This window comes from Lemur catta, chromosome 1 (assembly GCF_020740605.2).
Source record: "Lemur catta isolate mLemCat1 chromosome 1, mLemCat1.pri, whole genome shotgun sequence".
Lineage (NCBI taxonomy): Eukaryota > Metazoa > Chordata > Mammalia > Primates > Lemuridae > Lemur > Lemur catta.
The window spans coordinates 220,291,606-220,319,519 of NC_059128.1; the positions used below are offsets into that span (position 1 = coordinate 220,291,606).

Consider the following 27,914-nt stretch of genomic DNA (forward strand, 5'->3'; position numbering starts at 1 on the left):
CAACTAAGTCCTGGGGTGATTTGTTACACAGCAATAGGCAAGTAATACACAGAAATTTAACAGAAGGCATAATTTTAAAAATATATACAAAATAAATTGGAATTTTGAACATACTCTTCCATTCTTTTGGAGTTAGTTTTGTTATCCTCCATGGTATATTTATAATCTCATAAAAATGCAGTCACCTAAAATGGGAAGGAACACTGGGATTAGTTTAAGGGAGTCTTGAATGATGTATGAGTTATTTTGATGCCCTTTCAGTAAGAGAAAGTTAAAGACTGACAAGAGCTGTGGCTTATCCCCTCTTTTCACTTAGTAGAGTAGTCCCAGAGAGGAAAGAACCACTGATGAGGGGGAACACATTAAGTAGTCTACCAAAACTGAAGATACATGCACTTTTTGAGCTTCTTCTTAAGGTAAATTAATGTCCAACATGGTTTCAGTTTTTTTTTTAATTTTTAAATTTTCTTACAGATGGAGGTCTTGCTATGTTGCCCAGCATGGATTGCAGTAGCTATTCACAGGCACGATCATAGACACACTGCTGCCTCAAACTCCTGGCTTCAAGCTATCCTCCTACCTCAGCCTCCTGAGTAGCTGTGAGTGTGTTTTATTGCATTCTGATTTTTCATTGGTAATCTCTATACAATAGATTTTTCTATTATTCTGATTACTATAATATTTAATTAGATCACCCATTCCTCTGATCTGCCAGATAACAGAATTTGTTGCACCTGGACTTAGAACAAATGAGATTACATTTAGAAAAACTATTAATCCTGAAAATCAGTTTAATGCTGCTAGCAAGATGTTACCCCTCCTCAGTAAGCTAAAACCTTTTCTGCTTAAATTAGCTTTACAATGAGAACACCCACGGAGAATTTTGCTTTATAGTAAATGAATAGTGGATGTTAAGTTTCCAGTGTGATTTTTTTCACAAGAAAGTATTAAATAGCCCTGAGAGAGGTGGTGCAAGTATGTCTCACACAAGAAAAATATGATATGCAAAAATTCAAAATATATAACAGGATCTTTGTGTAAACTGAAACAAGATACTCCAAACTAGCCAAATTTTCTGATGCCAGGTAAGTCTTAGAAGGAAGGAGCATGGTATTAAGCAGAATTGTGTTTGTTATGTTGTTTGTTTTTCTACTCCTTTAGGCTTGGGGCATAGGTAAAGGTGATTCACATAGGTAAGATAGGGCTATGTTCGTGTAGAATGTAGTATTTTCATGGTGTTTTGGCTTCTCATTCCTAATGCTAGAAACCCAGGAGTCACTCCTGCCACCTCCTTCATCTGGACATCAGCATTCCTCCTAATCTAAACCATCACCAAATCCTGTGGATTTTACCTTTTATTTCCATATCCTCCAACACCATGTTGGGGCTAGTTGTTGTTTCTTTCTTGAACTAGTCTAACGGCCTCCAAATTGGAAGTGATCTTTTTAAAATAAAAGAGTGATCTTTTAAAATTGAAAATCTGATCATGTCTCTCCTTAAAATCCTTCAGTGGCTTCCCATTTTCTTAGGACAAAGACCAATATTCTTACCTTGGCCCCCTCTTGTTCCTCTTCAGACCCACCTAGAACAGCCCTTTTCTTGCTCTCTTGGCTCCAGCCTCAATGAACTTCTTTCAGTTCTACGGAATCATGCTATCTTCCAACTCAGGGTCTTTGCACAGGCTATCCCTTCAACTTGAACCACTTTTCCCTCACCTCTTCACTTTGTAAAGTCCAACTTATCCATTAGGTACCAGCTTAAAAAGTCATTTTTTCTAGGTAACTGCCATTTTCCCCTTTGGGTCCAATCTCCACCATTTTCTGTGATCTGAGAGACTGACCCATATGGAGTGCATCAATGGGAGAGTCCAGGTATTTACTCTCCCAGCTTTCTCTTTGCTGGATTATTATTGGTTGGCTTTGTTCCTCTATCAAAGGACATAGTTCCTGTCAGGCTACTCTCTCCAAATTACTCTCTCTCTCTGGGCTTAAGTAACTGTTTCTTCCCCATGTCCCTGAAGACTGCATCATCCCTTGTAGTTTCACTCCTGCTTTACCTTTGTATACAGATACTTTATTGAACTCTCAGCTCTGCCAACTGTTTTCTTCCAGGGCTGATACAATGACCTAGTACATATATAAATTTATATAAATATATATATGTACACACAACTGAAATGCAAGTTTCATAAAACAACTTTCACTTACCACGTGTCATAACACTCTGATATTCTGATTCTATCATATTTTGTTTTAAAAAGTATTATGATCATTGTCTACAAATGAGTCATCACCTGCAGTTTGAAAAATGCATTAATGACACTTCTCCAAATGATACTTTCCCTGACTCATCAGGCTGGATCTGGCTTCTTCAGTTCAAGCACTTTTATTTTCTTGCAGAGCTCTCCTCACAATTTGTAATGTTTATGTCAATTTCTTCCCAGCAGACTGTTAAGTTCCATGAAAGCAGGGACTGTGACAATGATGTGCATTATTGTATTTTAAATTTCAGGCACTATGCTGAATAAGTATTGGTGGAATGAATGAACAAATGAATGAAACTCACACTTAATGTGTTATTCCCCCCAGGAGGACTCATACTTAGAACCTTGATGAATGAATCCCTAATAGTGAAATTTCTAGTACATATCTGGGACAGAGAAAATTGGATGTGATAGTGGGCTACAAGGTGCAAGCTCTATTCTGATACAGTAAAAAAAATTTTGTAGAGATGAGGTCTTCATATGTCGCCCAGGCTGGTCTTGAACTCCTGGTCTCAAGAATTCCTCTGCCTTGGCCTTCCAAAGTGCTGGGATTACAGGCATGAGCCACCACATCCAGCAGGATCTGATTTTAAATGTGACTAATACACATCTATTTCATAAAACTTTGCAGTTATCCTTTACTCCTCTCTCATTCCTCATTAATCAGCAAAACCTGTCAGAATTTAAACATATTCAGAATTCCAATATTCATCGCCCCTGTCTCCATCGTCTCTCATTAGGTTTATTACAGAAGCCTCCATAGAGTAACCCTGTTAAAATGAAAGTCAGACCGAGTCACTCCTCTGTACAGAACCCTCAAATGGCTTCCTATCTCAGAATTTTTTTAAAAGGCTCTTTAATAGTGACGCCTCTGCTTAAGTTTTCTATATGTCATATATTTTACCTGTTCATTGTGTTGCTTTCCGTAGTAGGATCTAAGCTCCGTTAGAGCAAAGATTTGTTTGTTTTGTTTACTGCAGTGTCATTCAAGACTGCAACAAATCTTGGTATGTGGTAGTGATTCATTAAACTATTTGCTGAACAGATGAATGAATCCAGAGGGGAACCCCAAATAAATGTGCAATAATTAGGAAATGCAAATCTCTGGCGTCCACTAATCCACCTCATTGTAGTCTACAAGTATTTACTGAAGACCTATTATGCGCGGGCGTGGTGCTGGGCTCCTGCAGAGTTTCAGTCTGGCAGCTGAAAGAATTATCCTAAAAAGGCGACAAAGTCTCCTCAGAAGTCCTCCTCCCCCTTGGAGTCAAAGGGAAGGAAGGAGATAATAACTTAAGTCATTTTTTAAAAAAGAGATTTAAAAAAAAAAGTAGACGGGTGGAAAGAAGTAAGGAAATTAGAATAGTTAAAGAGAAGGAACAACTCCTGCCTTGGTGCTCCCGGCCTTTCTCTTCCAGGCTAGGCAGGATCCGAGAGTCTCCGTTCTTCCTACTCCTGCGTGGTACGAGGGTAAGACACCTCCATGTTCGCGAATCAATCCTGAGGGTGGGGTTGGGAGTGGTGGGGGGAATGTCTTCTAGCAGAGCTAAAGCCTTTACACCTGCAGCACCCTCGGACGCAGGAATCAAGCGCAAGCTAAGGTGTTTCTATGACAACGCACAGCTTTGGAGGACCGTTTCCTCCTTTCTCTTCTTTAGCTGGCTACTACTTTTGCCTTCCTGTTTCCAAATAACATATGTCGCAGCTTACAAAGATGAATGGACATAGGAAAAGAATTGTAGGAGTGCGTTTGAATGTGGCTTATTTCAGTCCAAAGACGATTTCTGGATCTTGTTTTTCTGGCGGTTACGGAAGATGCCTAAACGACGGGCAGGACGGAGAGGCATTTCTCCCACAAGGCCATGCGGCGGGGCCTCGGGTTTCTCTTTCCGCCATCTTGGAGCCTGTGGAGGTGAGTGAAGCGAGTGCTGCTGAACTTTGAGAGCAAATAACTGGGGTGTGTTTATCCGGATACCGTAGCAAGGCACCCGTGCGCCTTGGAATCTCTGCTAGCTAGTGATTTCTGTGGGCTTCAGGAAGAGGGAGGACAGGATGGAGGAGATGTGAGACTGATGGTTCTAGTCCCCTGACTCCCCAAAAGGGTATTCAGAGTTAGTTCCTGGACCTGAGCGGAGTGAAATGGGTGCACTTCGTTTTCAGTTGCTCATGAAGCGGTGGCTCCGTTACGCTGAGTTTTTCTCCCCATTTTTTGCCATTCCAAGCATCGCTTTGCTTGTCTACAGTCCCTTTCTTCCTTAGCCATGCATAAAGTCTTGTGTGTGCATCTCTACTTGCTTCATAAATTTTTACTTTTCCCCTGAATTTTGTCTGATAATGGCATAAGTTTTCTCAGGTTTTAGTTTTGGAGGTTTAGTGTGCACAGTCTTCCCACTTGGTTTTTGTCTTCATTGTGGAGTTTGCTTAAATATCTTTCATTCTCTGAGGTTTGAACGTCTTGCCACATTCTGCGATATATGTAGATGTTACGGTTGCTCCATACTCTTGAAATGCCGATCATAAAGGAATTTGCCTAACAGGATTAAACGAGAGAGAACAAGATGGGAAACTTGCGTTGCATGGTTTTAAACTGAGTCTTTTTGTTTTAAGGTCTGCAGGGAACAGGACTCCTAAAAGGCAAATATGTCTGGAAGGTACGCGTTTTAAATACGGTTGCTTTACGGTTTGTTTTTTGTTTGTTTTTTGATCATAAGACGTGAACGTTCATAAATGAGAGTTTAAAATTGGTGGATAAAAATTAATATTTGCTATAGATAACTTTTGGTTAGGGGTTATTACAATTCAAGTTATACCGGCGGTTTGTGGAAGCTTACGGTTAATGTTGTGTATTTTGTGTGTCCTAGGCTGTGGTCGAAGGCCATTTTTGCTGGCTATAAGCGGGGTCTCCGGAACCAAAGAGAGCACACAGCTCTTCTTAAAATTGAAGGTGTTTATGCCCGAGACGAAACTGAATTCTATTTGGGCAAGAGATGTGCTTATGTATACAAAGCAAAGAAGTAAGTTTAAAATAATGTTTTTGAGTTCTTATTTGAGAGCTCCCTAATTTTTCTATTGAAAGAATAAAAGATGTTAGTGAAGTAATTGATATTGTTGTGGCTTCTACTCTGGGTCTTTAAGGAATTTCATAGGAGGTTATAGAAGGATGTTACTCTCGCGGGTGGTGTTGGACCTACCCATCTTAAGCATTTAGAAAACAATAAGGAAGGAGCTAATTCCTTATTATGATTCTTTTAAGGTTTTATAGAGCACTTTTCATGTACCTTAAGCATTTTGTTAATTCCTTAAAACTATTTTTTACACATGTTTAAAGATGTTAGTGTCTCTCTACATTAATCCTGGGTTCTTAACGCACTCTGGGCCAATTAAAATCTCTGGGGAAGTGCTTTCATACTTGCTCCCCTTTTCTCCTACAGCCAGAGTGTTCCTTTAAAATTATAGGTCTTCATGCTTAAATTGCTCAAACCCTAGTGGTTTGTCTCATTCAGTAAAAGCCAAAGTCATTAAGGGGCCTCTAAGACCCCATGCATTGAGAGCTCCACATTTCTCTTACCCCAGCTAGGATTCACTCTTTGGTATCTTCAGTCTTTTCCCAAGCCAGGACACTTCCATCTCACTTCTTTAGCACTTAACTATTTGCCCTGCCTGCACTAGTAGTCCGTGGTTTTTGTTCCATTACCACCTCAATGAGAACTTCTTTGGCTATTTAAAATTACAAACAATTCCTTTCTCCCTTCACACAAACATCCTCACAATTGTTGTGTTCCTTTGCTGTTTTTTGCAATATTGCAGCTCTTACCTTCTGACAAAGAGATTTTTGTTTTGTTTTTACAAAAGTGTCTGGCATACAGTAGGTACAATTATATGGGTAACCAGGGTTGAGAACCACTGGTCTAGAGGTCACCTTGAATTTGTATCAAAATTGTATTGGATACCTGAGTTCTCATACCTCAATTATCCTTTTTTAAAATCAGCAACACAGTGACTCCTGGTGGCAAACCAAACAAAACCAGAGTAATCTGGGGAAAGGTAACTCGGGCCCACGGAAACAGTGGCATGGTTCGTGCCAAATTCCGAAGCAACCTTCCTGCTAAGGCCATTGGACACAGAATCCGTGTGGTAAGTACAATTATTAGCAAAATGGTCATCTGTTGAGTCAAACTAAGTTCAACGGGCTCTAAGGACTTTTGTGATTATAAAATGACACCAGTAAATTATGCTGCAAAATTAGCAGTTACTATGTAAATGCATATTACAGAACATCTTATTCTTGGCCTGCTAAAGGAAGGTGAAGGCAAGGTGTTCAAATGGACTGTGCCTAAATTTCAGGTTTTGCTAAAGCTGCCTGGGGAAAAATGGTGTCTGAATGAACACTTTTTCTGGCAAAGATACTTTTTTGGGCACTGAAGTAATTGCTAGAAAATAAAAAGCCAACATACGTTTCCTGGCATAATTCTTAATATTTTCCCATCTATATCATGTCAGTCCTATTAGAATAGGTGTCATTAGCTTTATTTTGTACGGAAAAGAAATAGACGCTCATGTTCCTAGGTCTCAGGACTTCAGCCCAATCACGACTCCAGATCCTGTGACTTTTCAAATATCTCTTGCTTTTTCTTTCGTTAGGGTTCATTTTTAGTAGACCATATTCTTGGGGTACTTACTGTTGAACCCTGCTGAGTGGTACAGCTCAGCCTATAACTTTAGTAGGGTTTATCATCAGAGGAGATAGTTTATATTACATTTTTAGTAGAAGCAAAATTATTCTTCAGTACCCATTTTCGTGCTGATTCTTATGGTATGTTCACCTTGAAACTGAAGGCTATAAAAATGTGGTTCCAGCTGGGCACCTTGCTCACACCTGTATTCCTAGCACTTCAGGAGGCCAAGGCAAAAAGATGGCTTGAGACCAGCCTGAGCAACATAGCAAGACTTTACCTCTACAAAAAATAGAAAAATAAGCTGGTTATGGTGGTGTGCACCTGTAGTTTAAGCTTGGGAGGTTGAAGCAGGAGGAATTGCTTGAGCCCTAGAGTTTGAGGTTACAGTGAACTATGACTGTGCCTCTGCACTCTAACCTGGGTGATAGAGCAGGACTCTGTCTCAAAAAACAAACAAAAAAATCTTAGTTCTTTCACTACCAGAATGGTCACTGGTTGACTTTTGGAGATGAGTAATGGGATAATGGGAGATTTATCCATATTGTAGTACTAATAACATTTGTAAATTTGTATATAATATTCACCTAATGTTTCTATATGTTTTTTCTCCCCAGATGCTGTACCCCTCAAGGATTTAAACTAATGAAAAGTAAATAAATAAAAGTGGATTTGTGCTCTTGTATTTTTGTTAAGTGGCATAAAAAAACTTAATTGCTCTAAATTGAGTTTCTATATGTTTAAAATGGTGGAGGAGGTTATCAAGTACTTTCAGAGTACAAGTCAGAGAGCTATATGTATATATATAATGGCAATTACAGGGCAAATACAGAGATTTGGAAGATAACTTCTTTTTTCCTGCATGGGGCCTGTGAAAGAAAATCAGGGTCTTTAATGTATCTTAACACAGGGCCTCGTGGGAGGAAGTAAGCTTTGGGGAAAGTGGAAAGGTGACTGCCTTCCTCTTTAGATTGAGAGTAAATGAAATAAGCTTAAAAGTATTTCTTAAAGTATGTTGTAATACGTACTTGTTCTGTATAAATTGGATGGGAAGTTTAAAAGTGGGAATTAGGAATAATCTGGATGGAGGTTATATTGAAAGGTTTGGCAGCTCATTCCAATAGGCAGATGAGATAGCCTTGGAATTTATGACTGGATAGAGCATTCCAATATACTGCACTTGACTGAGGAATATGTAAACTGAAAATACCAAAATTAAACCATATGATTCCACCTTAGAAAAAGGAATTGTTATTGGAAGTAATCCATGGACTGTAGATTACCTTGGCTTCATGTTTCAAGGAAGTAAAGTGCAAGGCTAACATTTTAGCATATTACAAAGATTTAAGCAGTGCTCCAAAATATTTAAATCTCTTGAGGATTTGCCTAAGATACAGTTTTGAACTAAGGCATCAGTTTGCAATGCGGTTGTAGATATCTAATTGATGCAGTAGCAACTAGTTTTTTATTAACTAAAATATCTTTAAATTCTACTGAATGCCTACCACACTTGTGGCTTAAAAATTAAAATAGATGCATTTTACTGAAAATGTCAACAGGAAACTGGGAGTTTGCCAACCTGAGCCCCTTTTACAGTTTTGATATGTAATTTGGGTTCTCTTGTCAGATACTGAAAAAGGATTAGCATGCTAGAAATTTATTGGGGGAAAGACCTTTGAGGAGAGGGTGAAAGGAAGGATTGGGTAGAATTTGAAGAAAGATGTCATCAGTCCAGTAGTTGTACTCAAGCCAAAATTGCCATTGTAGGAGTCCCATGTTTCATGGAAATAGGCTTGCATTTGTACTCTTCCCAGTCTCATTCATTGGAAGTGTGGCCTCAAGGCAAAGTGCATTGGAAGAAGCAACTGCTTGGGGCCATTGGTCAATTAGGCTTTTTTCACCAGATGTGAGCAGTGCATTTCATGGCCAGCACAAGTTAGAATTTGGTAATTTGAACCCTTGGAAGTTTTGGGGTCAAGGGCAGGAAGTGCTCATTTTGGACAACCAGTGAGATTTAATTCTTCTAAAAAGCCAACATTAACTAAAAGTGCCTACTGTGTTTATTGTGCCAATTAAGTAGATGTGATCAGTACACTCTGGGTAGTCAGGGATAGAAGCATGTAAATGTATTGACTATGTTACTATTAAACTACAAAGTATGTATAGAAGTAGAAATACCTTGGGAGGTGTCTCAGAAAAAGGAAATGGCACAAAGATCTTATTAGTGCAGAAAGCATTTGAGGAACCATTCAAACTGAATGATGGGAAAGGAAACCTAGAAAACTAACAAATGCCACATGATGAAATCTTTTTACTAGACTGAGGATTTTAGGCTTAATATTGTCCTTGTAATACAGTGTCATAAAAAACTTGATTCACAGAAATGACCAGATTAATCTTTTAGATCCCAGCATATACTGAAGGGAAAATCAGGCTTTTCAGTCTCAAGTTGAGATTTCTAAGCACTGAAATAGAGCAGATTCCATAAATGTTAATGGTAGGATTTTAAAAGCAGTTGATTGTGGAGGGTTGCCATCAAGTATAACCTGTTCCTGGCTTTGGTGGCTAGATGGGTAATGGTGCATTTGCAAAGTTAGGAGCCAGGAGATGGGTTTGGGAGAAAAAAGTTTATGGATGGGGTAGCATGTTAAGCTGGACGTGTCCAGGAAGGTAGGTGGTTTTTTTAAGGTCTGGTTTGGGCATAAAGGGGAAAAGTCCCAATGTCCATCACCATTGTAGGAGTTTAGTGTGCTGAGTGGGATAGATGGTAGGTGAGCAATAGAAGTGGATAAATGAAGTGGTAAGCACTTGAGCAAGGCAGGGAAGGTTGAGATGCTGTAGGATAACCTGAATAATCTATGTGCGTGATGGCAAATGAGCCTCAAGTGCAAATACATTCTTTCAACTGAGAAGATGCAACACTTGTAAATAAGGGCGCATTATGTTTTTTCTGTTCCCATACCGAACTTAAGTCAGTCAAAGGTACTTCTCAAACCAAAATTGCCTTTGGAGGAGTCCCATGGTTTACAGAAATGGGCTTGCATGGCTGGCAGCTTGTCCACTATGCCATTGAAAAAAACCTCTCCCAGCACGACACTCTAACAGTGTTAGAGCCAGGAGCTTGAGATGACAGGTTACATTGTTCAAAATCAGCAATTTCTTTTGGGTCCTATAGTGGAAAGAGCGTGTTTCCTAAGTTACAAATTTGGTTTGGAATTCAACTTCTACTAGTTGTGGGATGATAGACACATATTTACTCACCTAAGTCTTTACTTGTAAAATGGTATCCTAGCAGTATTTGAGTATATAATCTTCAACAGGTTGCAAATTCTTGAGGGGTTACTTTCTTTCCTACCGCTATATTCCCTAGTATAGTAATTTACAATATTTAACTCCTGTAGAATGACAGTTCCAGCTCAGTGTTTTTCAGTTCTTAGTTGTAATTCTTTGTTTCATGAGCCACAAGGGGATCTGTCCCAATTTTCAATTTTTCCAGTTTCTCGGGGCTCAGAGGCCAGGGTCCACCTGATAATCCTTGGATGCAGTGGCAATTCTAGATCAGACAGAAGCTTAAGGGTGGAGTTGAGTAAAATAGTAAGGGACACATAGATTTAACAGGAAATGACGTTAAGAAATGGGCCCAAAGTTGGTGACTCAGGACACGAAGTAAATGAAACATGTTCTACTTACCTTTCATACAGAGGACTACACCATAAAAGATTTTACAGCTGTTTGTCCATCTAAACATCTGGTACCTAGCAGGTGCATATCCGTTTGGTAAATGAATTAAAGGACGAAAACTGCCCAAGACCTCCACAGACCACCGTCCGTCTACCATCAACTCCCGCATGCATATCTTTCTCCCACAACCCAACTTACGTGGACCACTAAGGAGCATTTACTGGCCGGCTTCGCGCAATGAGACGCGATGGATGTGATCGCTGCCCTCATCTTCCGCCGTGAACTTCTCGCGGATGACGCTAGCCAATCGAGAACCGTTTCTCCGCTGGCGAGTCCTCCGCCTGCCCCGAGCGGCGAGGGGGCGGGGCTGGCGCCCGGCGCGGAGGCGTCACGCACTCCATGGTAACGACGCTCGGCCTGAAGATGGCGGCCGAGTGGGGTGGAGGAGCGGGTCATTTGGGTTCAGGGCCGAGGCGGAGCCGGTGGCGCTGGAGCTTTTCATTTTGGGTTCAAGGCATTTTACTCCTGTTGGAAGGGCTCCGGGCAAGCGCCGAATGTGTTCCTGTCTCCCTGGGCAGTTCTCCTCCCTGCCGGCACCACGTCCACTCTGACACTGAGGTAGGGCGACCGAGGGGCGGGAGCGGGCCCTCCGAGGGTAAAGTAACGCGGAAGGAGCTGGCACAGGGGACAGTGAGTGGCTGAAGGTGTTCTGGAGGAGAAGCGAAATTGGGACCTTCTTTCAGCTGCCTACGCCTTGCGGAGTGGCTGAGTTAGGCACTCAGAGCATCATCACTTTCCGGTGGGAAGGGTTGTGCTTAGCAGGGAGCCCTAGATCAGTGGTTTTCAAACTTGAGCGTGCGTCAGAGTCACCTAAAGCATTTGTTAAAAGATTGCTGCCCCACTTCCCCACTTTCCGACTCAATAAGGTGAGTCCCCAGAATTGGCAATTCAGGTTCCCAGAAGGTGGGTGATGCTGCTTGTCCGAGGACCACTTTGAAAGTTTTGGGAAGAGATTGATAGGAGAGCCAGTTAAAGGCGTTGGAAGGATGATGGGGGTTCTCCGGAGACAAAATTCAGGTTTATTTTCAAGTTATTTCGTCACTTTGCTTGCTTTATCCTGTTTCTTTGCCCTGGAAGTGCCTGCCTGCTTCCCACCCCATTTTCTTCCTGTCTGTTCTTTTAGCCTTATTTCGAGTTCCCCAACCTCAGGGCAGCCTGCTGAAATCACCCCAGGAGAATGTTCTTTCCATTTCACAGTACATTTTCTCTGTACTCTCTTCTGGCACTTAACCAAGTTACTACTACGTGATATTTTTCAGGCATGTCTTGCCTTTGTAGTTAAATTGTAATGTTTTTTGAGATAAGATTTTTGCCTTGTATTTCGATTCTTTCACAGTAATGGTAATTTCCAAAAATGTTGCTTGCATACTGTTCATAACCATGTGAGCCAAAATATTAAGTTTGGGGTTTGTAGCTTTATTACAGATTTTATCATGACACTGCATTTTGGCAGAATTCTCTTTTTTAAAAAATCCCACAACGCCCACAGAACCCTGCACTTCTCTTTTTGAATTTGGGTTAAAATAAGAGAAAGTAGTTAAAACAACTGCAGAATTTCTGTGCTAGTAGGAACCGTAGTAGCTGTTTTTTTCTAGTGGTTGTTGCCAGTGTACAAATCTCCAACTTGTATTTGAACGTCTCCATGGGTAGGGAAATTTTTAAGTCCAGAAGCAAGCAGCCCCTTTGCATGACCATTGTTCTTTTTATGGAGCTGAAAACTCTTCCTGAAACTTCCACCCGCTTTTTCTGTTTATGCCTCTTGGCTGAAAAAATGCAATAGTGGTAGTGCTCAGATAGTAAAAGAAAGTTGAGAGTCATCATGATTAATACATTTTCTTAGTTCTTCATAGAGTTTGTAATACTAAGTCATCCTTACCATTCTCCTTGCTTTATTTCTGTGCCAGCCCCCACCCCCAACTGCCTGCTTGTCCCACCATTCTCCTTCCTTTAACCTGGACATAGAGCATAGGCAGGAACTATTAATACTGTACTCATCGCACTCATACCAGGGATGACACCTCTGTTCAATGCTAAAGGAAGTTACAGTAACTTTTTTTTTTTTTTGGTGATGGCAATTACAAAAAACACTTTTTGACTTGTTTAACTTGTTCTCAACTAAAACCTGTAAGTTTTGTTTTACTTTTTACTATGTCAACTCAAAGAAAACATGAATAATATATTGAACACCCATGGACCCATCACCTAGCTTTAACACTTATCAACATTTTGTCATTTTTGTTTCATATTCTTCCAGCCATTCCTCATCCCCCCACACAAGTTGTTATTTTTTTTTAAATTTTTGGTAAAATTTACATATATTGAAATGCCGCAAATACATCTATGCAAAATAGATCATTTCAATCTCTCCAGAAAGTTCTTTCCTGTCCTGTGCCAGTCAGTGTCTCTTACCCACCCCAGACAACTACTGTTCTAATTTTTTTTTTAATGCTAGATTAGTTTTGCCAGTTCTAACGCTTAGTTTATATGACTAGAATGATATGGTATGTACTCCTCTGTGTCTATCTGGCTTCTGTTCAGCATTATGTATTTGAGATTTGTGTTGTTTTATGTAATGGTAATTCATTCCTTTTCATTGCTGAGTATTCCATATACTGAATACCTGTATCATAATTTGTTTTTCCATCGTCTTGTTGATGGACATTTCGATTGTTTCCAGGTTTTAACTGTCGTAACTAAAGCTGCTGTGAACATTCTTGTACAGGAGTTTTTATATGTTTTCATTGCTTTTGGATAAATACATAGAGGTGCAATTGCTGAGTCAAAAGATAGGTGAACATTTAACTTTATAAAAAACTACTAAACCTTTTTCCAAAGTATTAGACCATTTTATTATACATTCCCACCAGCAGTGTAGTAGAGTTATGGTTGCTGCGTATCCTCACCAACAGATGTCCTTTCTAATAAATCTTTGCCTAATCCCTGGGTCATAAAATATTCTCCAGTGTTCTAGAAGCTTTCACTTTTAGGACTGTGATTCATCTCAAATTAATTTTTATATGTGATGTGAGGTAGGGGAATCAAGATCCTTTTTTTTTTCCTCCCCCATATGGATGTTCAGTTGTTCTCACATGATTTATTGAAAAGACTTTCCTCATTGACTAGCTTTGGCACCTTTATCAAAAATCAGTTGATGGGCCGGGCACGGTGGCTCACGCCTGTAATCCTAGCACTCTGTGAGGCTGACGCAGGTGGATCGTTTGAGCTCAGGAGTTCGAGACCAGCCTGAGCAAGAGTGAGACCCCGTCTCTACTAAAAATAGAAAGAAATTAGCTGAACAACTAAAAATATATAGAAAAAATTAACTGGGCATGGTGACACATGCCTGTAATCCCAGCTACTCAGGAGACTGAGGCAGAAGGATTGCTTGAGCCCAGGAGTTTGAGGTTGCTGTGAGCTAGGCTGATGCCATGGCACTCTAGCCTGGGCAACAGAGTGAGACGCTGTCTCAAAAAAAAAAAAAAAATCAGTTGATGGTATGAACAAGAGTCTATTTCTGGACTCTCTGTTCCATTAATGTATTAGTCCATCTTTATGCCAGTGCCACACTGTCTTGATTATATACCTCTGTAATCTTAAAATCAGGCAGTATTGTAAGTTTTCCTGCTTTGTTCTTCCTTTTCAAAGTGATTTTGGCTGTTTTAGTTTTTTGTATTTCTATATGAATTTTAGAATCAGTTTCTCACTTTCTTCAAAAAAGCTTGATGGGTTTATGATTAGGATTGCATGGAATCTATAGATCAGATTGGGGATAATTAACATCTAATAATATTGAGTCTTTCAATCCGTGAACATGATATATTTCTCCGTTTATTTAGGTGGCATATAATTTCTCTCAGCAATCTAGAGATCTTGCATGTTTATTATTAAATTTATTCCTTAGCATTTTATTTTTTGATGCTTTTGTAAATGAAATACTTCTTAAAGTTTTCCAATTGTTAGCTGCTTGTATGAAAAAAGTACACTTAATTTTTGTGTATTATTAACTCCTTGTCTTTTGAGACCTAACTAAACTCATTTATTAATTCCTGTGGGATTTTCCCTCTTACAGTTTTCAGTGTAAGCAATGTATTAATTATAAATAGAACAATTTTTTTGTTATGCCTTTTATGTATTTTTGTTTTCTTACACTTTCTGTCCTTATTGCTCTGTTCAAGGTCAAACACAAGTGAGACAGCAGATATCCTTGCCATTTGTTCCTGATCTTAAAATTAAAGGACCATTAAGTATGGTGTTAACTCTAGATATTTTTATAGATGTTCATCAGATTGAAAAATCTCCTTTCTATTTCTTATTTATGAAAAGTTTTTATCCTGAATGGGAACAAATTTTGTCAAATGCTTTTTTTGATGATTATTGAGAAAATCATATGGTTTCTGTCTTTATGAACTATTATATGGTAGATTACATTGCATTTTCCAATAGTAAATCAGCCTTGCATTTTTGAGATAATTCTGCTTGGTCATGATATGTTATCCTTTTTATACACTGCTGGGTTTAATTTGCTAATACATTGTTAAGGACTTCTGCATCTATGTTTATGGGTGACGTTGATTTATAATATCCTTTTTTAGTGAAGTTTTTGTCAGCTTTTGGTGTCAGAATTATACTAGCCATACATAATGAGTTGGGAAATGTTCCATTCTCTTCTGTTTTCTAAAAGAGGTGATATAAGATTGATATCATTTCTTCCTTCAATGTTTGGTGTAATTCATAAGTGAAGTCCTCTGGGCCTGGAGTTTTCTTTATAGAGAGGTGTTTTCTTTTGTTAATAGCTTTATCAATCTATAATTTATATACCATAAAGTTCACGCATTTTAAATGTTCACTTCAATGATTTTTAATAATTTATAGAGTTGTGCAGCCATCACTGCAGTCCAGTTGTAGAACATTTTCATCACCCAAAAAGATTCCTTGTGCCCATTTATAGTCAATCTCTCTTCTCACCTCTATCCCCAGGCAACCAGATAAATCCAGTTTCTCTTATATAAGTCTATTCATATTTTCTGTTTGATCTTGTGTTAGTCTTGGTAACTTGTGTTTTTCAAGGACTTTGTTTATTTTGTCTGAATTGTTGAATTTATTAGCATAAATTTGTTCATAATAATTCCTTATTATCCTCTTGATGTATGTGAGATCTATAGTGATAGCTATTCTTTCATTTCTAATATGATAATTTGTTTTTATTCTGTTTTATCCTAGTCTGGTCTTGCTAGGAGTTTATAAATTTTGTTAATCATTTTAAATAACCAACTAGGCCGGGTGCAGTGGCTCACACCTGTAATCCTAGCCCTCTGGGAGGCCGAGGCGGGAGGATTGCTTGAGCTCAGGAGTTCGAGACCAGCCTGAGCAAGAGCAAGACCCCGCCTCTACTATAAATAGAAAGAAATTAGCCAAACAACTAAAAATAGAAAAAAATAGCCGGGCATGGTGGCACATGCCTGTAGTCCCAGCTACCCGGGAGGCTGAGACAGTAGGATCCCTTGAGCCCAGGAGTTTGAGGTTGCTGTGAGCTAGACTGACATCATGGCACTATAGCCTGGGCAACAGACTCTATCTCAAAAAAAAAAAAATAATAATAATAATAAATAACTAACCATGTGTTGGCTTTGGTAATTTTCTCTAATGTTTATTTCTATTTCTTTGCATTCTGTTCTCTCTTATTTCCTCTTTTTACTTATTGTTCATTTACTTTGCTCCTATTGTTAGGTGGAAACTTAGATCATTGTTTTTGAACCTTTTTTTCCCTTTCCAATATAAACATTCAAAGTTAGAGATTTCTCTTTAAGTACAACTTTAGTTGTTCCCCACAGATTTTGACAGATTGCATTTTAATTATCATTTAGTTCAAAATGTTTTTTATTTTCCCTGATAATTCCTTTTTTGAACCATGAGTTTTTAAAAATGTGAAAAATATAATTTCTAAATATTTGATCATTTTTCTAGATATTTTATTATTGGTTTCTAATTTAATTAGACTATCTTCTGTAAGATTTCAGTCTTTTGAAATTCAATGAGATTATTTTATTTATAGCGTAGAATATGATCTATTCTGTTTAATTTTTTAGGTGTACTTGTAAAGAATATAGATTCTATAGTTACTGAATATAGATTTCTATACATGTCAGTAAGGTTAGGTGATTGATATAGTACTTCAAATTTTCTATATTCTTAAAAATTTTTGCCTAATTGTTAGGGTCTTAAAAATCTCTAAGTTTGTAGATTTGTTAGTAATTTCCTTTACTTCTGTCAGTTTTTGCTTTATAGATTTTGAATCTCTTTTATTAGGTGCATTCCTATTTATAATTGTTATAGATTTCTGGTGTCTTAGCCCTTTAGTATTATAAAATGTTACCATTTATATCTGATAATACTCCTTATTTTTAAGTCTATTTTGTCTGAGAATAATGTAGCCATTTCAGCTTGCTTATGATTAGAGCTTACATGGTATGTATCTTTTCATCCCTTTACATTTATCTGTGTGTGTGTGCTTGCATACTTCAGGTATTAAAACAAATATATTTCGTTTACTACCTCTATTTAATGTTAATATTGCCTTATCACACTGGCTGGGACCTCCAATATGATGTTGAATAAAGTGGTGAGAGTAGATATCCTTGCCTCCAGGCTATCTAGTATTGCAGGTATACACTAGCATGCCTGGTTAATTTTTTAAATTTTTTTGTAGAGACAAGGTCTTGATATGTTGTCCAGGATGGTCTCAAACTCCTGGGCTTAAGAGATCCTCCTGCTTCAGCCTTCCAAAGTGCTAGGACTACAGGCATGAGCCACTGCACCCAGCTAAATTTCAAATGTCTGTTTTTACATGTTATTGCTAAGCTTTATATTCTTGATTCTGTACTTTTGCTTATAGTCTGTTGTATCTAAATTCATGGGTATATTGATCCCTATTTCCTTCCTTAAGTCTTTTCTCAAACATTGCCTTCTCCCTGAAGCATCCTCTTATAATATTCCTCTAAGCCTGCCTTACCTTTCTCTTCTGTGATATTTATTTTATTATAATAATTATTGGATTTGTTTGTCCTTTATTAACCTTGATCTCCTAAGGTCACGGACTGTATGTATTTATTTTTTATTTTTTTCCTAAGCCTCTATAATTACATGAAAGGACTGTATGTTTTATATTTGCATCCAAATGCCTATCATAAGGCCTTGCATGGGAAGGCATTCAACATATGTATATGTTTAAATGAATGAGCTTTGTTGATTTTGGCTAATTTGCGTGTCAAATTTTTTTTTTTTTTTTTTGAGACAGAGTCTCACTCTGTCACCCCTGGGTAGTAGAGTGCAGTGGCATCATCATAGCTCACAGCAACCTCAAACTCCTGGGCTCAAATGATCCTCCTGCTTCAGCCTCCCAAGTATCTGGGACTACAGGTGTGCGCCACCATGCCTGGCTAATTTTTCTATTTTTTCATAGAGAGGGGGTCTTGCTATGTTGCCCAGGCTTATCTCAATCTCCTGGCCTCAAGCAATCCTCCCACCTCGACCTCCCAAAGTTTTAGGATTACAGACGTGAGCCACCTTGCCCAGCCCCATGTTTACTATATTATGGACAGAAAAGTTTTATTGGTTTGTATACTATTTTGCCAATACTGCATATTCATTTCATTAGTGTTATTGGTTTATAATTTAATTCATTCTGAACAGTGAGTATTCTGTTTCTCATTGCGTTTTCTTCATGCTTTTAGTTTTTGAAGATTGATTAATTGATACATATTCGTGTTTTAGGCATTGTAGATTGTAGAATGTTTCAGAAAAGTATACAGACAATTATACAATCTAGATGATGATTTGCTGTGAAATTAGTGCTACAGAAGCCAAAAGAAGGAGAGGTAATTTCTATCAGAGAGGATCTGTTTCAGACTTCTTCTCATGTGCCACAATTTTTATGCTGGAGGAGGAAGATTCTAACTTATGGAAGTAGGTAGAAAGACCGTTCCAGAGAGAGAAAAGCATAAGCAAGCATGAGCAAATGAAGAGGCAAGAAATGATAATTTGTGTTCAGAAAACTGAATAGTATTTTCTGGATGAGGAGTAGTAGGAGGAAGGTAGGAAAAGTGGTTTTAATGCTAATATAATAGTGAACATTTTTTGAACATTTATTTTATGTCAGTCAGCTTTGCAAATGTTAACTTGTACTTTTACTCATTTTACACATGAGATAACTTGGTCCCAGGTAAGTTATGTAACTTGCCTGAGATCACAGAGTTAGCAAGTGGCAGAGCCAAGAATAGAGCCCCAGCAATCTAATTCTAGAATTCAAATCCTTAACCACTGGCTTCTGGAGGACTTTGACATCAATTTAGGGATTTTAGACTGCTGGTTTCCTGCAATGCAGCTGGGAATACCATATCCCTTTGCTGTGCACAGACATTTCTGACGGCTTTTTACTGGCTATAAAATCTGTTGCCTAGAGATATGGGTTGGAATGCAATGGGGAAAAGACTAGAGGTAGGATATCAGGCAATTATAGTAGAGCAGGCAATAGGTATTGTGAAAATCTGTGACTGTTACTATATTATTATTAATAAATCAAAAGCATACAGTGTGGTTGTTTTTCTCTTTTTTATTTCAATAGATTTAGGGGGTACAAGTGGTTTTTCAATACATGGATGAATAAGTGTTGAAGACAGGGCTTTTAGTGTACCTGTTACCTGAATAGTATACATTGTACCTGGTAGGTAATTTTTCATCCCTCAGCCCCCTCCCCTTTCCCCAAGTTTTTCTACAAAATATAAAATTCTATTTTCCTTGTATAAATCTTCAGATATAGCATAAGAAGAAAAATGTGGTTGTTTATTGCTGGAGTTATAAGAATGAGATAGTATATAGCTTACTTTTAGGTTAGCTAACACATTTTTTTCTTTTGTACTTTAAGAATTACAGAAAAATTTGATACTGCTGAGATCTTTTTTATTCACTTTTATTCCTCTCTGAAAAAAGTCATGTAAATGAGACCTGGAGGAAAAAATTCAAATAAAACATTCTTTTATAAGGAAAGTTTTGTCTTTTAGTGTAAAATAAGTTACTTTTGGTCTCTTCCTGTCATTTTCTGAAGAGTGAAAATTAGCCAATCTGGAATTTATAAAAGAAACCGCAAATAAGTAACAGAGAAACCTAAAAGCTTTTTGTCATCTGCTGTACCGCAATGATTTAGTTGTGTGACTCAAGTTCATAGTACTTGCCTCCCAGACGATTGTTTTTGCTTTAGAGATGTTTGAGGTTCAGGAATGCTGAAATGGTAAAATTTGAGCTAAGGGACTTTCTGTCTGAGTCTTATGCTAGAAATTTAGTTCATTAATTTTAACTTTGGATTTCAATTGGCTAATCTATATTTAAAAAAAATTTTTCAAATCTATTCTCTTTTTTTAGGTCATAAATAAAGTTCATCTTAAGGCAAATCATGTTGTAAAGAGAGATGTTGATGAGCATTTGAGAATCAAGACTATCTATGATAAAAGTATTGAAGAGTAAGTACACTGTTATTTTGTCATCTTTTTTATTATGAATCTAAATATTAAAGATATTTTTATCTGTTACCTGAAGTAGAAAAAGTCCATAGATGAAACTAAAAAGGGGCCAGTGTAGCGTCAAGATGGAATTAAGTAAAAAATGCATTTTAGTCTGAAAAGATAAAGGCCATGGGATATTGTGAAAGTCTAGACATCATGAATAATTTAAACAGAACAAATGTGGATCTACTTGGATGTGGTCAACAACATACCTAGAAGGTACTCCTCAATAACTACTTAGAGGAAAAATAAAAGAAAGTAGTAATATAAATAATAAAGTTTACAAAATTATTAACCAGACAGATTATGTAGTCTGATTTTTATTTAGTATAAGAAGGGTCCAGAAAACAGATAAATTATGAATCTATAGTAGTCTGTGAAGAGCTATTAATAGTTGATGTCTTTCCCAATCCTTAACATCCCCAATGAATCAGATAACATATGATCGTGCTTAGCACCATGCTTTGGCACAGAGTAAGCTCTCAAGTACTCATTGAGGTAAGTTGAAATTTTGAAAGATAGTTTTTGTATGCTTCCATACAGCATTCCTTGTGTCTCTTGACAGATGCATCCTGAACAGATGAGAAGTGCTCTGTCTCAGAGAGGCCATTCTTATGTTTTATGTCATTATTTTCAGGTTGCTCCCTGAGAAAAGAAATCTTGTAAAGGTATGTACTAAATACTCATGGCTTGAATTGGATACTTAAAATGGATGCATTTTATTATATATGTAAATTCCACCTCAGTAAAGAAAATTATATGTGTGACTATTTTGTGAATGACCAAAGTTGTTGGTAGTGAATGTATTTATCATTTTACCAAAGGTGTCTTTGTGATGCATTCACCAAAACTTTGTTAGTATTAGATATTAAATTAGTCATCATATTTTATAATTTGATCTTCAATCAGTATTCATTTTCTTATTTGCTCTCTCAGCTTTTTTGGGAACAGGGAAGTAGGTGAGGTAGGATAAAAAAGATAAATTTTTTTTTTTTTTAATTTTTTTTTTTTGGGACAGAGTCTTGCTCTGTTGCCCAGGCTAGAGTGCCATGGTATCAGCCTAGCTCACAGCAACCTGAAACTCCTGGGCTTAAGCAATTCTTCTGCCTCAGCCTCCCAAGTAGCTGGGACTACAGGCATGCGCCACCATGCCCGGCTAATTTTTTCTATATATATTTTTGGTTGTCCAGCTAATTTCTTTCTATTTTTAGTAGAGACGGGGTCTAGCTCTTGCTCAGGCTGGTCTCGAACTCCTGAGCTCAAGCGATCCACCCACCTCGGCCTCCCAGAGTGCTAGGATTACAGGTGTGAGCCACCGCGCCAGCCAAAAAGATAAATTTTGAAATACATTGAGAACACTATTCTCTTGGTGAAAATGTTCATTCTCCTGAAGATTAATTGACCTCATAGTATATGCCAAAGTTTATAAAGGTGCTAATTTCATCAGATTTTTAACTTTATGGAGTCACACCTAAACATATTAAGCCAGTTCACTATGGGCCACAGAAATTGGTGAGTTTAACTAAACGTAAGATTTTCTTAGCATAAACTAGCTTAATGTTGGAATCATCTAAATCAGTGTCAAAGTTGTATTCATCTAAATTAATAGTTGAGATTTATGTTTTCTAATTTGCTATTTAAATGGGGTAGGGAAGGAAGTTTCTATGTAGTGCTGTTTTCCCAAACTCAACTAGAAAATGAGGAAATTCTTTTGCTCCTAACTCACTGTCTCCCTACCCCTGCCACACAGTGACTAACTAGTATCTATATTCTAGAATTGTAAGACTTTTCCCTTTCATCTTCCTCAGTCATTAATATCCTGTGCTTACTTGTTTTAAATATAATTTATCCCTTGACTGTAATTCTGACTGGGTTTTTTTTTTTCAACTTTTATTTAGAACAAACTTTTCCCACAAGCTATTTCTTATTTAGAGAAGACTTTTCAGGTTCGTAGACCTGCTGGCACTATCTTACTCAGCAGGTATGTCATATTAAACACAGATCATTTTCTTCAGTCATTTAGTACTCTGCCCTCCCCATTCTACCAACATGGCAAAGTATGAAACTTATACTAGAATATTTTATTATGCTTTCTCTTAGAGACCCAACTGCAAAATATAATAAGAAAGCACCTGCTGGATAATCATTCTTTCCTTGATTTTCCATTATAAGATGGCCCAATGGCCCACTGTATCTTTTCCTATGGGTTTAGTTGTCCTCTGTTTCCCTCACCCACTTCCTCCCTTCTTTATATATATGACTACAGTATTGGCTTTATGAAATACTTGGGTGTTTGAAAACCTAGGTCAGGAGGATTTCCTATAGAAACAAAATACTTTTTTAGCCTACTTTCCTAACTAAATTAGTAACCATTATTAATGAAGTACTATAGCAGCTACCAGTTGATTATCATGCTTTTAACTGCTCTAAAATATTCGGGTTTTTTTTTTTTTGGTAATTAAACTTTGATGTACAAATGAACTGAAGACAATGTGCAACAAACCAATACCTACGGAAGGAAAATGATCCTCATAGATACTGTACTGGGGAATGTGCAGTGCATACAAAATGTGGCCCAGTTATAGTGCCTGAGGAACATCTCCAGGTAATTCACCCTGCTTTTAGCAATGAGATTTTGAGTCTGTAAAATCTGTGGGAGTTACCAAGAAAAGTTCAAAGCCGTAATAGATTCATTCCTCTACAAAAAGCAATCAGCGTTGGGATGTTGATTTTATTCTTTCAGTAGGTTTTCAAGTAAGTTCAATGATATCTTCTTCCCTCCACCTCCATTTATCTGTGGGTCTGCTTAGTCAGTTCAGCTTAGGACTTTATCTTTGTCTTTCAAAACATCTTTTAGCAGATATACCTCAGTTTTTTAAAGGGCAGTTTGACATCTCTTAAAATAAAAAATGCATGTTCTTCAACCCAGCTGAGAAATTTATTCCACAAAAATACTAATAACTGTGTAATATGTGTTCAGGGATGTTCCTTGCAAAACTATAAATATGCCTATATAGAGTATTAGTTAAATTATGGTAGAAGAAGGAAATTATGGTATCCTTATGTAGTAGAATACTATGCAGTTGTTAAAGAATGAAGTAAATCTCTATGTACTGACTTGGAAAGATATTTGAGCTGATAAATTAAAAAAAAAAGTTGCAAATCAGTATATGTAGTTAGCCTATTTTATTTGAAAAGTATAGACATCATAAAAACTGTGAAACAATCTAGAGGAATACACATGTTAAAAAACCTAGATGCATACCAAAATGTTAATTTTTTTTTTAAGAGTTGGATTGTGGCAAAGGTGCTTTTCTTTATAAGTTATGTATTATGTTCTGGTTTTTCATATTGAGCATCTATTACTTATATCAGAAAAATCAAGAATTTAAAAGCATATACAAGAAAACCAATTTTTTATATATAAAAATCTGAAAATAGGATTATTGCTATAGCTGTTTATTTAGCTTTGTTCTTTCATTACTTACAGAAAATGAATACACTATTGAACATTGACTTTGACAGTCAAAATTAAGTATATATTTAGATTAAGTTTATTTTGTAAATTTTTTCTTTGAAGGTATTTGATACTCAAGGCTTTTATAACACTATATATTGGCACCAATACAACTGGCCAGTTTATCTTTTCTCAGATTTCTTAAGAATGTAAAGGGCTTTAGGAATATGTTTAAAAATTAAAACAAGTTGTTAATTACATACCTTTACATCTCTTTTCCTGAGACATTTCCTGAACATTTTATGACACATTTTTTTGCTTTTTTCTAAGTATTGTTTGTTGTTTTTAATTCTCTTGGCTCTTCCAAATTCTGCTTCCTACTTAACTTCTTGGAGGTTCTAGGTTTTTCTTTTTTATTAAATAGATATTCATGGGAAAGAGTGCATAACATCACAACTTTTTATAACACCAACTATTAATAGGCTAAAGTAGTTGAAATTATTCCGTCAAATGTATTTATTTTAAAAATTGATACAATTATATGTATTTATCATGTACTACATGTGTTTTGAAGTATATATATGATACATTATAGAATTGTTAAGTCTAGCTAATTAACAAATGCATTACCTCCACATAGTTACCATTTTTATGGTGAGAACACTTAACATCCACTCCATAAGCATTTTTTAAGAATACATATCATCATTATAGTCACCGTGCTGTACAATAGATTTCTGGGACTTATTCCTTCTAACTGTATATAATTTATTCTTTGACTAACATCTCCTCAACCCCTTCTCCCTAAAGTAATTGAATTTAAAAATTATAAATACGTGTGTTAGAGAAGCAAGAGTAAACAATGTGTACTTTCTACTAAATGAAATGAGAATTCTGGAGTTTTTTTCTTCCATTGCTTACACCTAAAAAAGTCACAGTTTACTGATTTTTCTGTTTATAATTTGGAGATTATGATTGTTTGGGAACTTTGATAAAGAAGCTTTCAAAAAAGAAAACCTTATTAAAGCAAGTAAGATTTGCTTAGAAAACTAGAAATTAGGGCAATATCATGATACAACTTTGCTTTTTACCTATATACTCTTGTATTATCTGAATTTTTAGCAAGATACATGAATTACTTTATAATAGGAATTATATTTCCATTGGATAAAATGTTTTTTTATTAATTAATTTAGAATTAACTATAGATTCAAAGGAAGTTGCAAAAAAATAGTTCCTTGTAGGGAGTCTAGTTTCTAGGTTTTAAAACCTTTTCTATTTCAGTCTTTTCTGCACCCTGGCTAGTTGGCCTTTATAAGTAGCAGTTGTTTATTTGAGATTATAGATTTATGATCATTTTATATAAAGTAGAAATTTTAGTAAAATAAATTCCAAATTAGGGATAGGAACTGAATAGAGAGAGGGAGGTATAGATTTTGATAAAAGCTTAGGAATAATAAAAGATTAACTCAATACTATATTTGTAGTGTGGATTCAATGTAAGATTAAATATCACTATAGCTAACTTTGTCTCTTGTCTGGTTTTCTGTTGAACCCCATGGGTGCAGCAATGCAGAGTCTGCCGTGGGGGTAAATGGCCCTGTAGAGCAGTGGGTGTGTCAGACCAAGAAGGCATCCGGGATGCAGACTTTGTTCTTTATGTTGGTGCTCTGGCCACTGAGAGGTGCAGCCATGAAAACATCATCTCTTATGCAGCCTATTGTCAGCAGGAAGCAAAAATGGACAGGTAAACTTTTCTTTGAGACTTACTTCCCAAGATCTACTATGGGAACTTGTAAAGCAAACCGTATTTTAATTGTCAAGGAAACAGGAATCTAGCATTTGCTGGATTTCCTCTAGTAGTAAGAAATAGAATGCTGCCTGGATTAGGGGTGGGGCTGGGGGGGCAATGTTAGGACTGTTACTCATATGGTAATGGAAATTTTTAGTCAAAATGAAAGAGAGAAAAGTGGAACACTTCCTTTAACTTTTCCCCCTGCCATTCCTCTTCCATTCTAGTCATATCCTTTTTACCCACAAATTCCAAAGAAAAAGTCTACTGTCAAGAGAATTTTCTTTTGAGGTGAATACCTCTCTAAGGAAACAATTTGAACTTTAATTTTAGCACTTCTATGCTAAAACTGTAAGTCAGATGTTAAAAATGTTCATCTAATTGTCATATCATTTGTTATAAGTACTTCACTTAGCTAAATTATCACTTAAAAATTCAGAGTCCTCTTTATTTACAAAAGATTTCACAAATTTTCCTGGCGACACAGCTCAGCCTTAAAATGAAGAGTTATTATATATTCAGAAGATTGCCTGTCACATACCAGACAAATCAATTAAAGGCAGTAGAAATTGCCACATGCCTTGTAATACCACAGTCCCCGGAACCCCGGGCTGTGAACCTATGCCAATCCATGGCCTGTTAGGAACCGAGCCGCACAGCAGGAAGTGTGCAGAGGATGAGCAAGGGAAGCTTCATCTGCATTTACAGTCGCTCCCCGTCACTGGCATTACCACATAAGCTCCGCCTCCTGTCAGATCAGCAGTGGCATTAGATTCTCATAGGAGGGTGAACCCTACTGTAAACTGTGCATGCAAGGGATCTAGGTTGCATGCTCCTTATGAGAATCTAATGCCTGATGATCTGAGGTGGAGCTGAGGCGGTGATGCTAGTGCTGGAGAGCGGCTACAAACAGATTATCATTAGCAGAGAGGTTTGACTGCACAATAAATTTAATGTGCTTGAATCATGCCGAAACCATCTCCCCTGCCCCCTCAGTCTGTGGAAAAGTCTTGGCTTCCATGAAACCTGTCCCTAGTGCCAAAAAGGTTGGGGACCACTGTTATAATACATTGTATGTAACATTCTCAAATCTAAGCTTACTGTCAACTATTGAGTGTGCTACTGCAGAAGAAATGTATTTTTGTGAATATGTATGTGCTAGTGTTCCCTTTTTCCTGAGAAGCTGTTATTAAATTTATGAAATATAATTAATGGTATCTCAGTATCAAGGAAATTTGGTATTTGAAATGGTAAGTGAATGATAAATTAAGTTACTTGATAAAATGAGACACTTTCTTAAAGTGTCTTTGAGAAATATACCTTCATGATAGTAGTGCTGCAAAATCATGGTTCTTTATCTTAATTTTAACTAAACTATATGGATCGCATACGCACACACATACTATCTTAGATTGGATATAAGTGCCAAAAGGACTTTGCAAAATATTGTACATAGTTTGACTCCATATTTATTTTTAAATGTATATATGTGCTTGAATGTACTAAGGAAAAAGCAAGAAATAATTAGAATTATCAGTCATCCCAATTTCCCCAAACTGCTCTGGTTTTAACACTGAAGTCTCACATCGCATGAAACGCCTCAATACTGGGCAAACCAGGATGGCTGGTCACTCTAAAAATAACATATAGCAAATTGTTGATAGTAGTTCCCTCTGATACTGGAATTTAGTGGGGGTAAAACAGGGAATTTTCACTTTTTTCTTTTTTTTTTTTTGAGACAGAATCTCACTCTGTTGCCTAGGCTAGAGTGCCGTGGCATCAGCCTAGCTCACAGCAACCTCAGACTCCTGGGCTCAAGCAAGCCTGCCTCAGCCTCCCAAGTAGCTGGGACTACAGGCATGTGCCACCACGCCCGGCTAATTTTTTCTGTATATATTTTTAGTTGTTCATATAATTTCTTTCTATTTTAGTAGAGACAGGGTCTTGGTCTTGCTCAGGCTGGTCTCGAACTCCTGAGCCCAAACGATCCACCCGCCTCAGCCTCCCAGAGTGCTAGGATTATAGACATGAGCCACCGTGCCCGGCCTCACTTTTTTCTTTATGTATTTCTATATTGTTTGAATTTATACCTTTTTACAATGAGCTTTTATTATTTTAATTATAAAAGACATGTTAAAATGAACTTTATGTGTTAGGAACAGAGTGACTTCCCTGAGGAACTGAGGAGGAAGATATAAAATCTCAGGTTGAGTTGGGTCTAGATCAGTTAATCTTATTTCAGCGTTTTTTTTGTTTTGTTTTTTGAGACAGGGTCTTGCTCTGTTGCCCGGGCTAGAGTGCAGTGATGTCATCATAGCTCACTGCAACCTCAGACTCCTGGGCTCAAGCAATTCTCCTGCCTCAGCCTCTTGAGTAGCTGGGACTACAGGCATGTGCTACCACGCCTGACTAATTTTTCTATTTTTTTGTAGAG

The 27,914-nt window shown here is 37.2% G+C and overlaps 3 protein-coding genes across 9 annotated transcripts in view; 2 read left to right on the forward strand and 1 right to left on the reverse strand.

The window, feature by feature from the left end:
• The window catches only part of IQCG (IQ motif containing G), a 59,996-nt gene extending 49,110 nt beyond the window's left edge, over window positions 1–10,886 (reverse strand). Inside the window, exons 1-2 of one of the 4 annotated variants that reach the window (XM_045540079.1) lie at window positions 10,816–10,833; window positions 115–185 (exon numbers count right to left, since the gene is read on the reverse strand). In XM_045540079.1, coding sequence (XP_045396035.1) covers window positions 115–152 — 38 coding nt within the window. In that variant the 5' untranslated portion in view covers window positions 153–185; window positions 10,816–10,833. Of the gene's footprint in view, window positions 1–114; window positions 250–3,653; window positions 3,885–10,815 lie in introns of those variants that run through there. The other 3 variants (XM_045540081.1, XM_045540080.1, XM_045540082.1) reach the window with 3 other exon arrangements.
• Window positions 4,109–7,621, forward strand: RPL35A (ribosomal protein L35a). Of its 2 annotated transcripts, none has more exons than XM_045540083.1 (5): window positions 4,109–4,175; window positions 4,871–4,914; window positions 5,125–5,277; window positions 6,253–6,397; window positions 7,554–7,621. In XM_045540083.1, exons 2-5 carry the CDS (start codon window positions 4,904–4,906, stop codon window positions 7,575–7,577), a joined length of 333 nt encoding a protein of 110 aa, XP_045396039.1. In that variant the 5' UTR covers window positions 4,109–4,175; window positions 4,871–4,903; the 3' UTR covers window positions 7,578–7,621. The 2 variants fall into 2 exon arrangements, with proteins under 2 accessions (XP_045396039.1, XP_045396040.1); XM_045540084.1 differs by lacking the exon at window positions 4,109–4,175 and adding an exon at window positions 4,199–4,220.
• Window positions 10,887–11,012: 126 nt separating the features above from the next.
• The window catches only part of LMLN (leishmanolysin like peptidase), a 68,590-nt gene continuing 51,688 nt past the window's right edge, over window positions 11,013–27,914 (forward strand). For all 3 annotated transcript variants that reach the window (XM_045540085.1, XM_045540088.1, XM_045540086.1), the window contains exons 1-6: window positions 11,013–11,235; window positions 20,092–20,189; window positions 20,869–20,899; window positions 22,130–22,212; window positions 22,719–22,836; window positions 25,257–25,435. In XM_045540085.1, coding sequence (XP_045396041.1) covers window positions 11,017–11,235; window positions 20,092–20,189; window positions 20,869–20,899; window positions 22,130–22,212; window positions 22,719–22,836; window positions 25,257–25,435 — 728 coding nt within the window. In that variant the 5' untranslated portion in view covers window positions 11,013–11,016. The remainder of the gene's footprint in view (window positions 11,236–20,091; window positions 20,190–20,868; window positions 20,900–22,129; window positions 22,213–22,718; window positions 22,837–25,256; window positions 25,436–27,914) is intronic.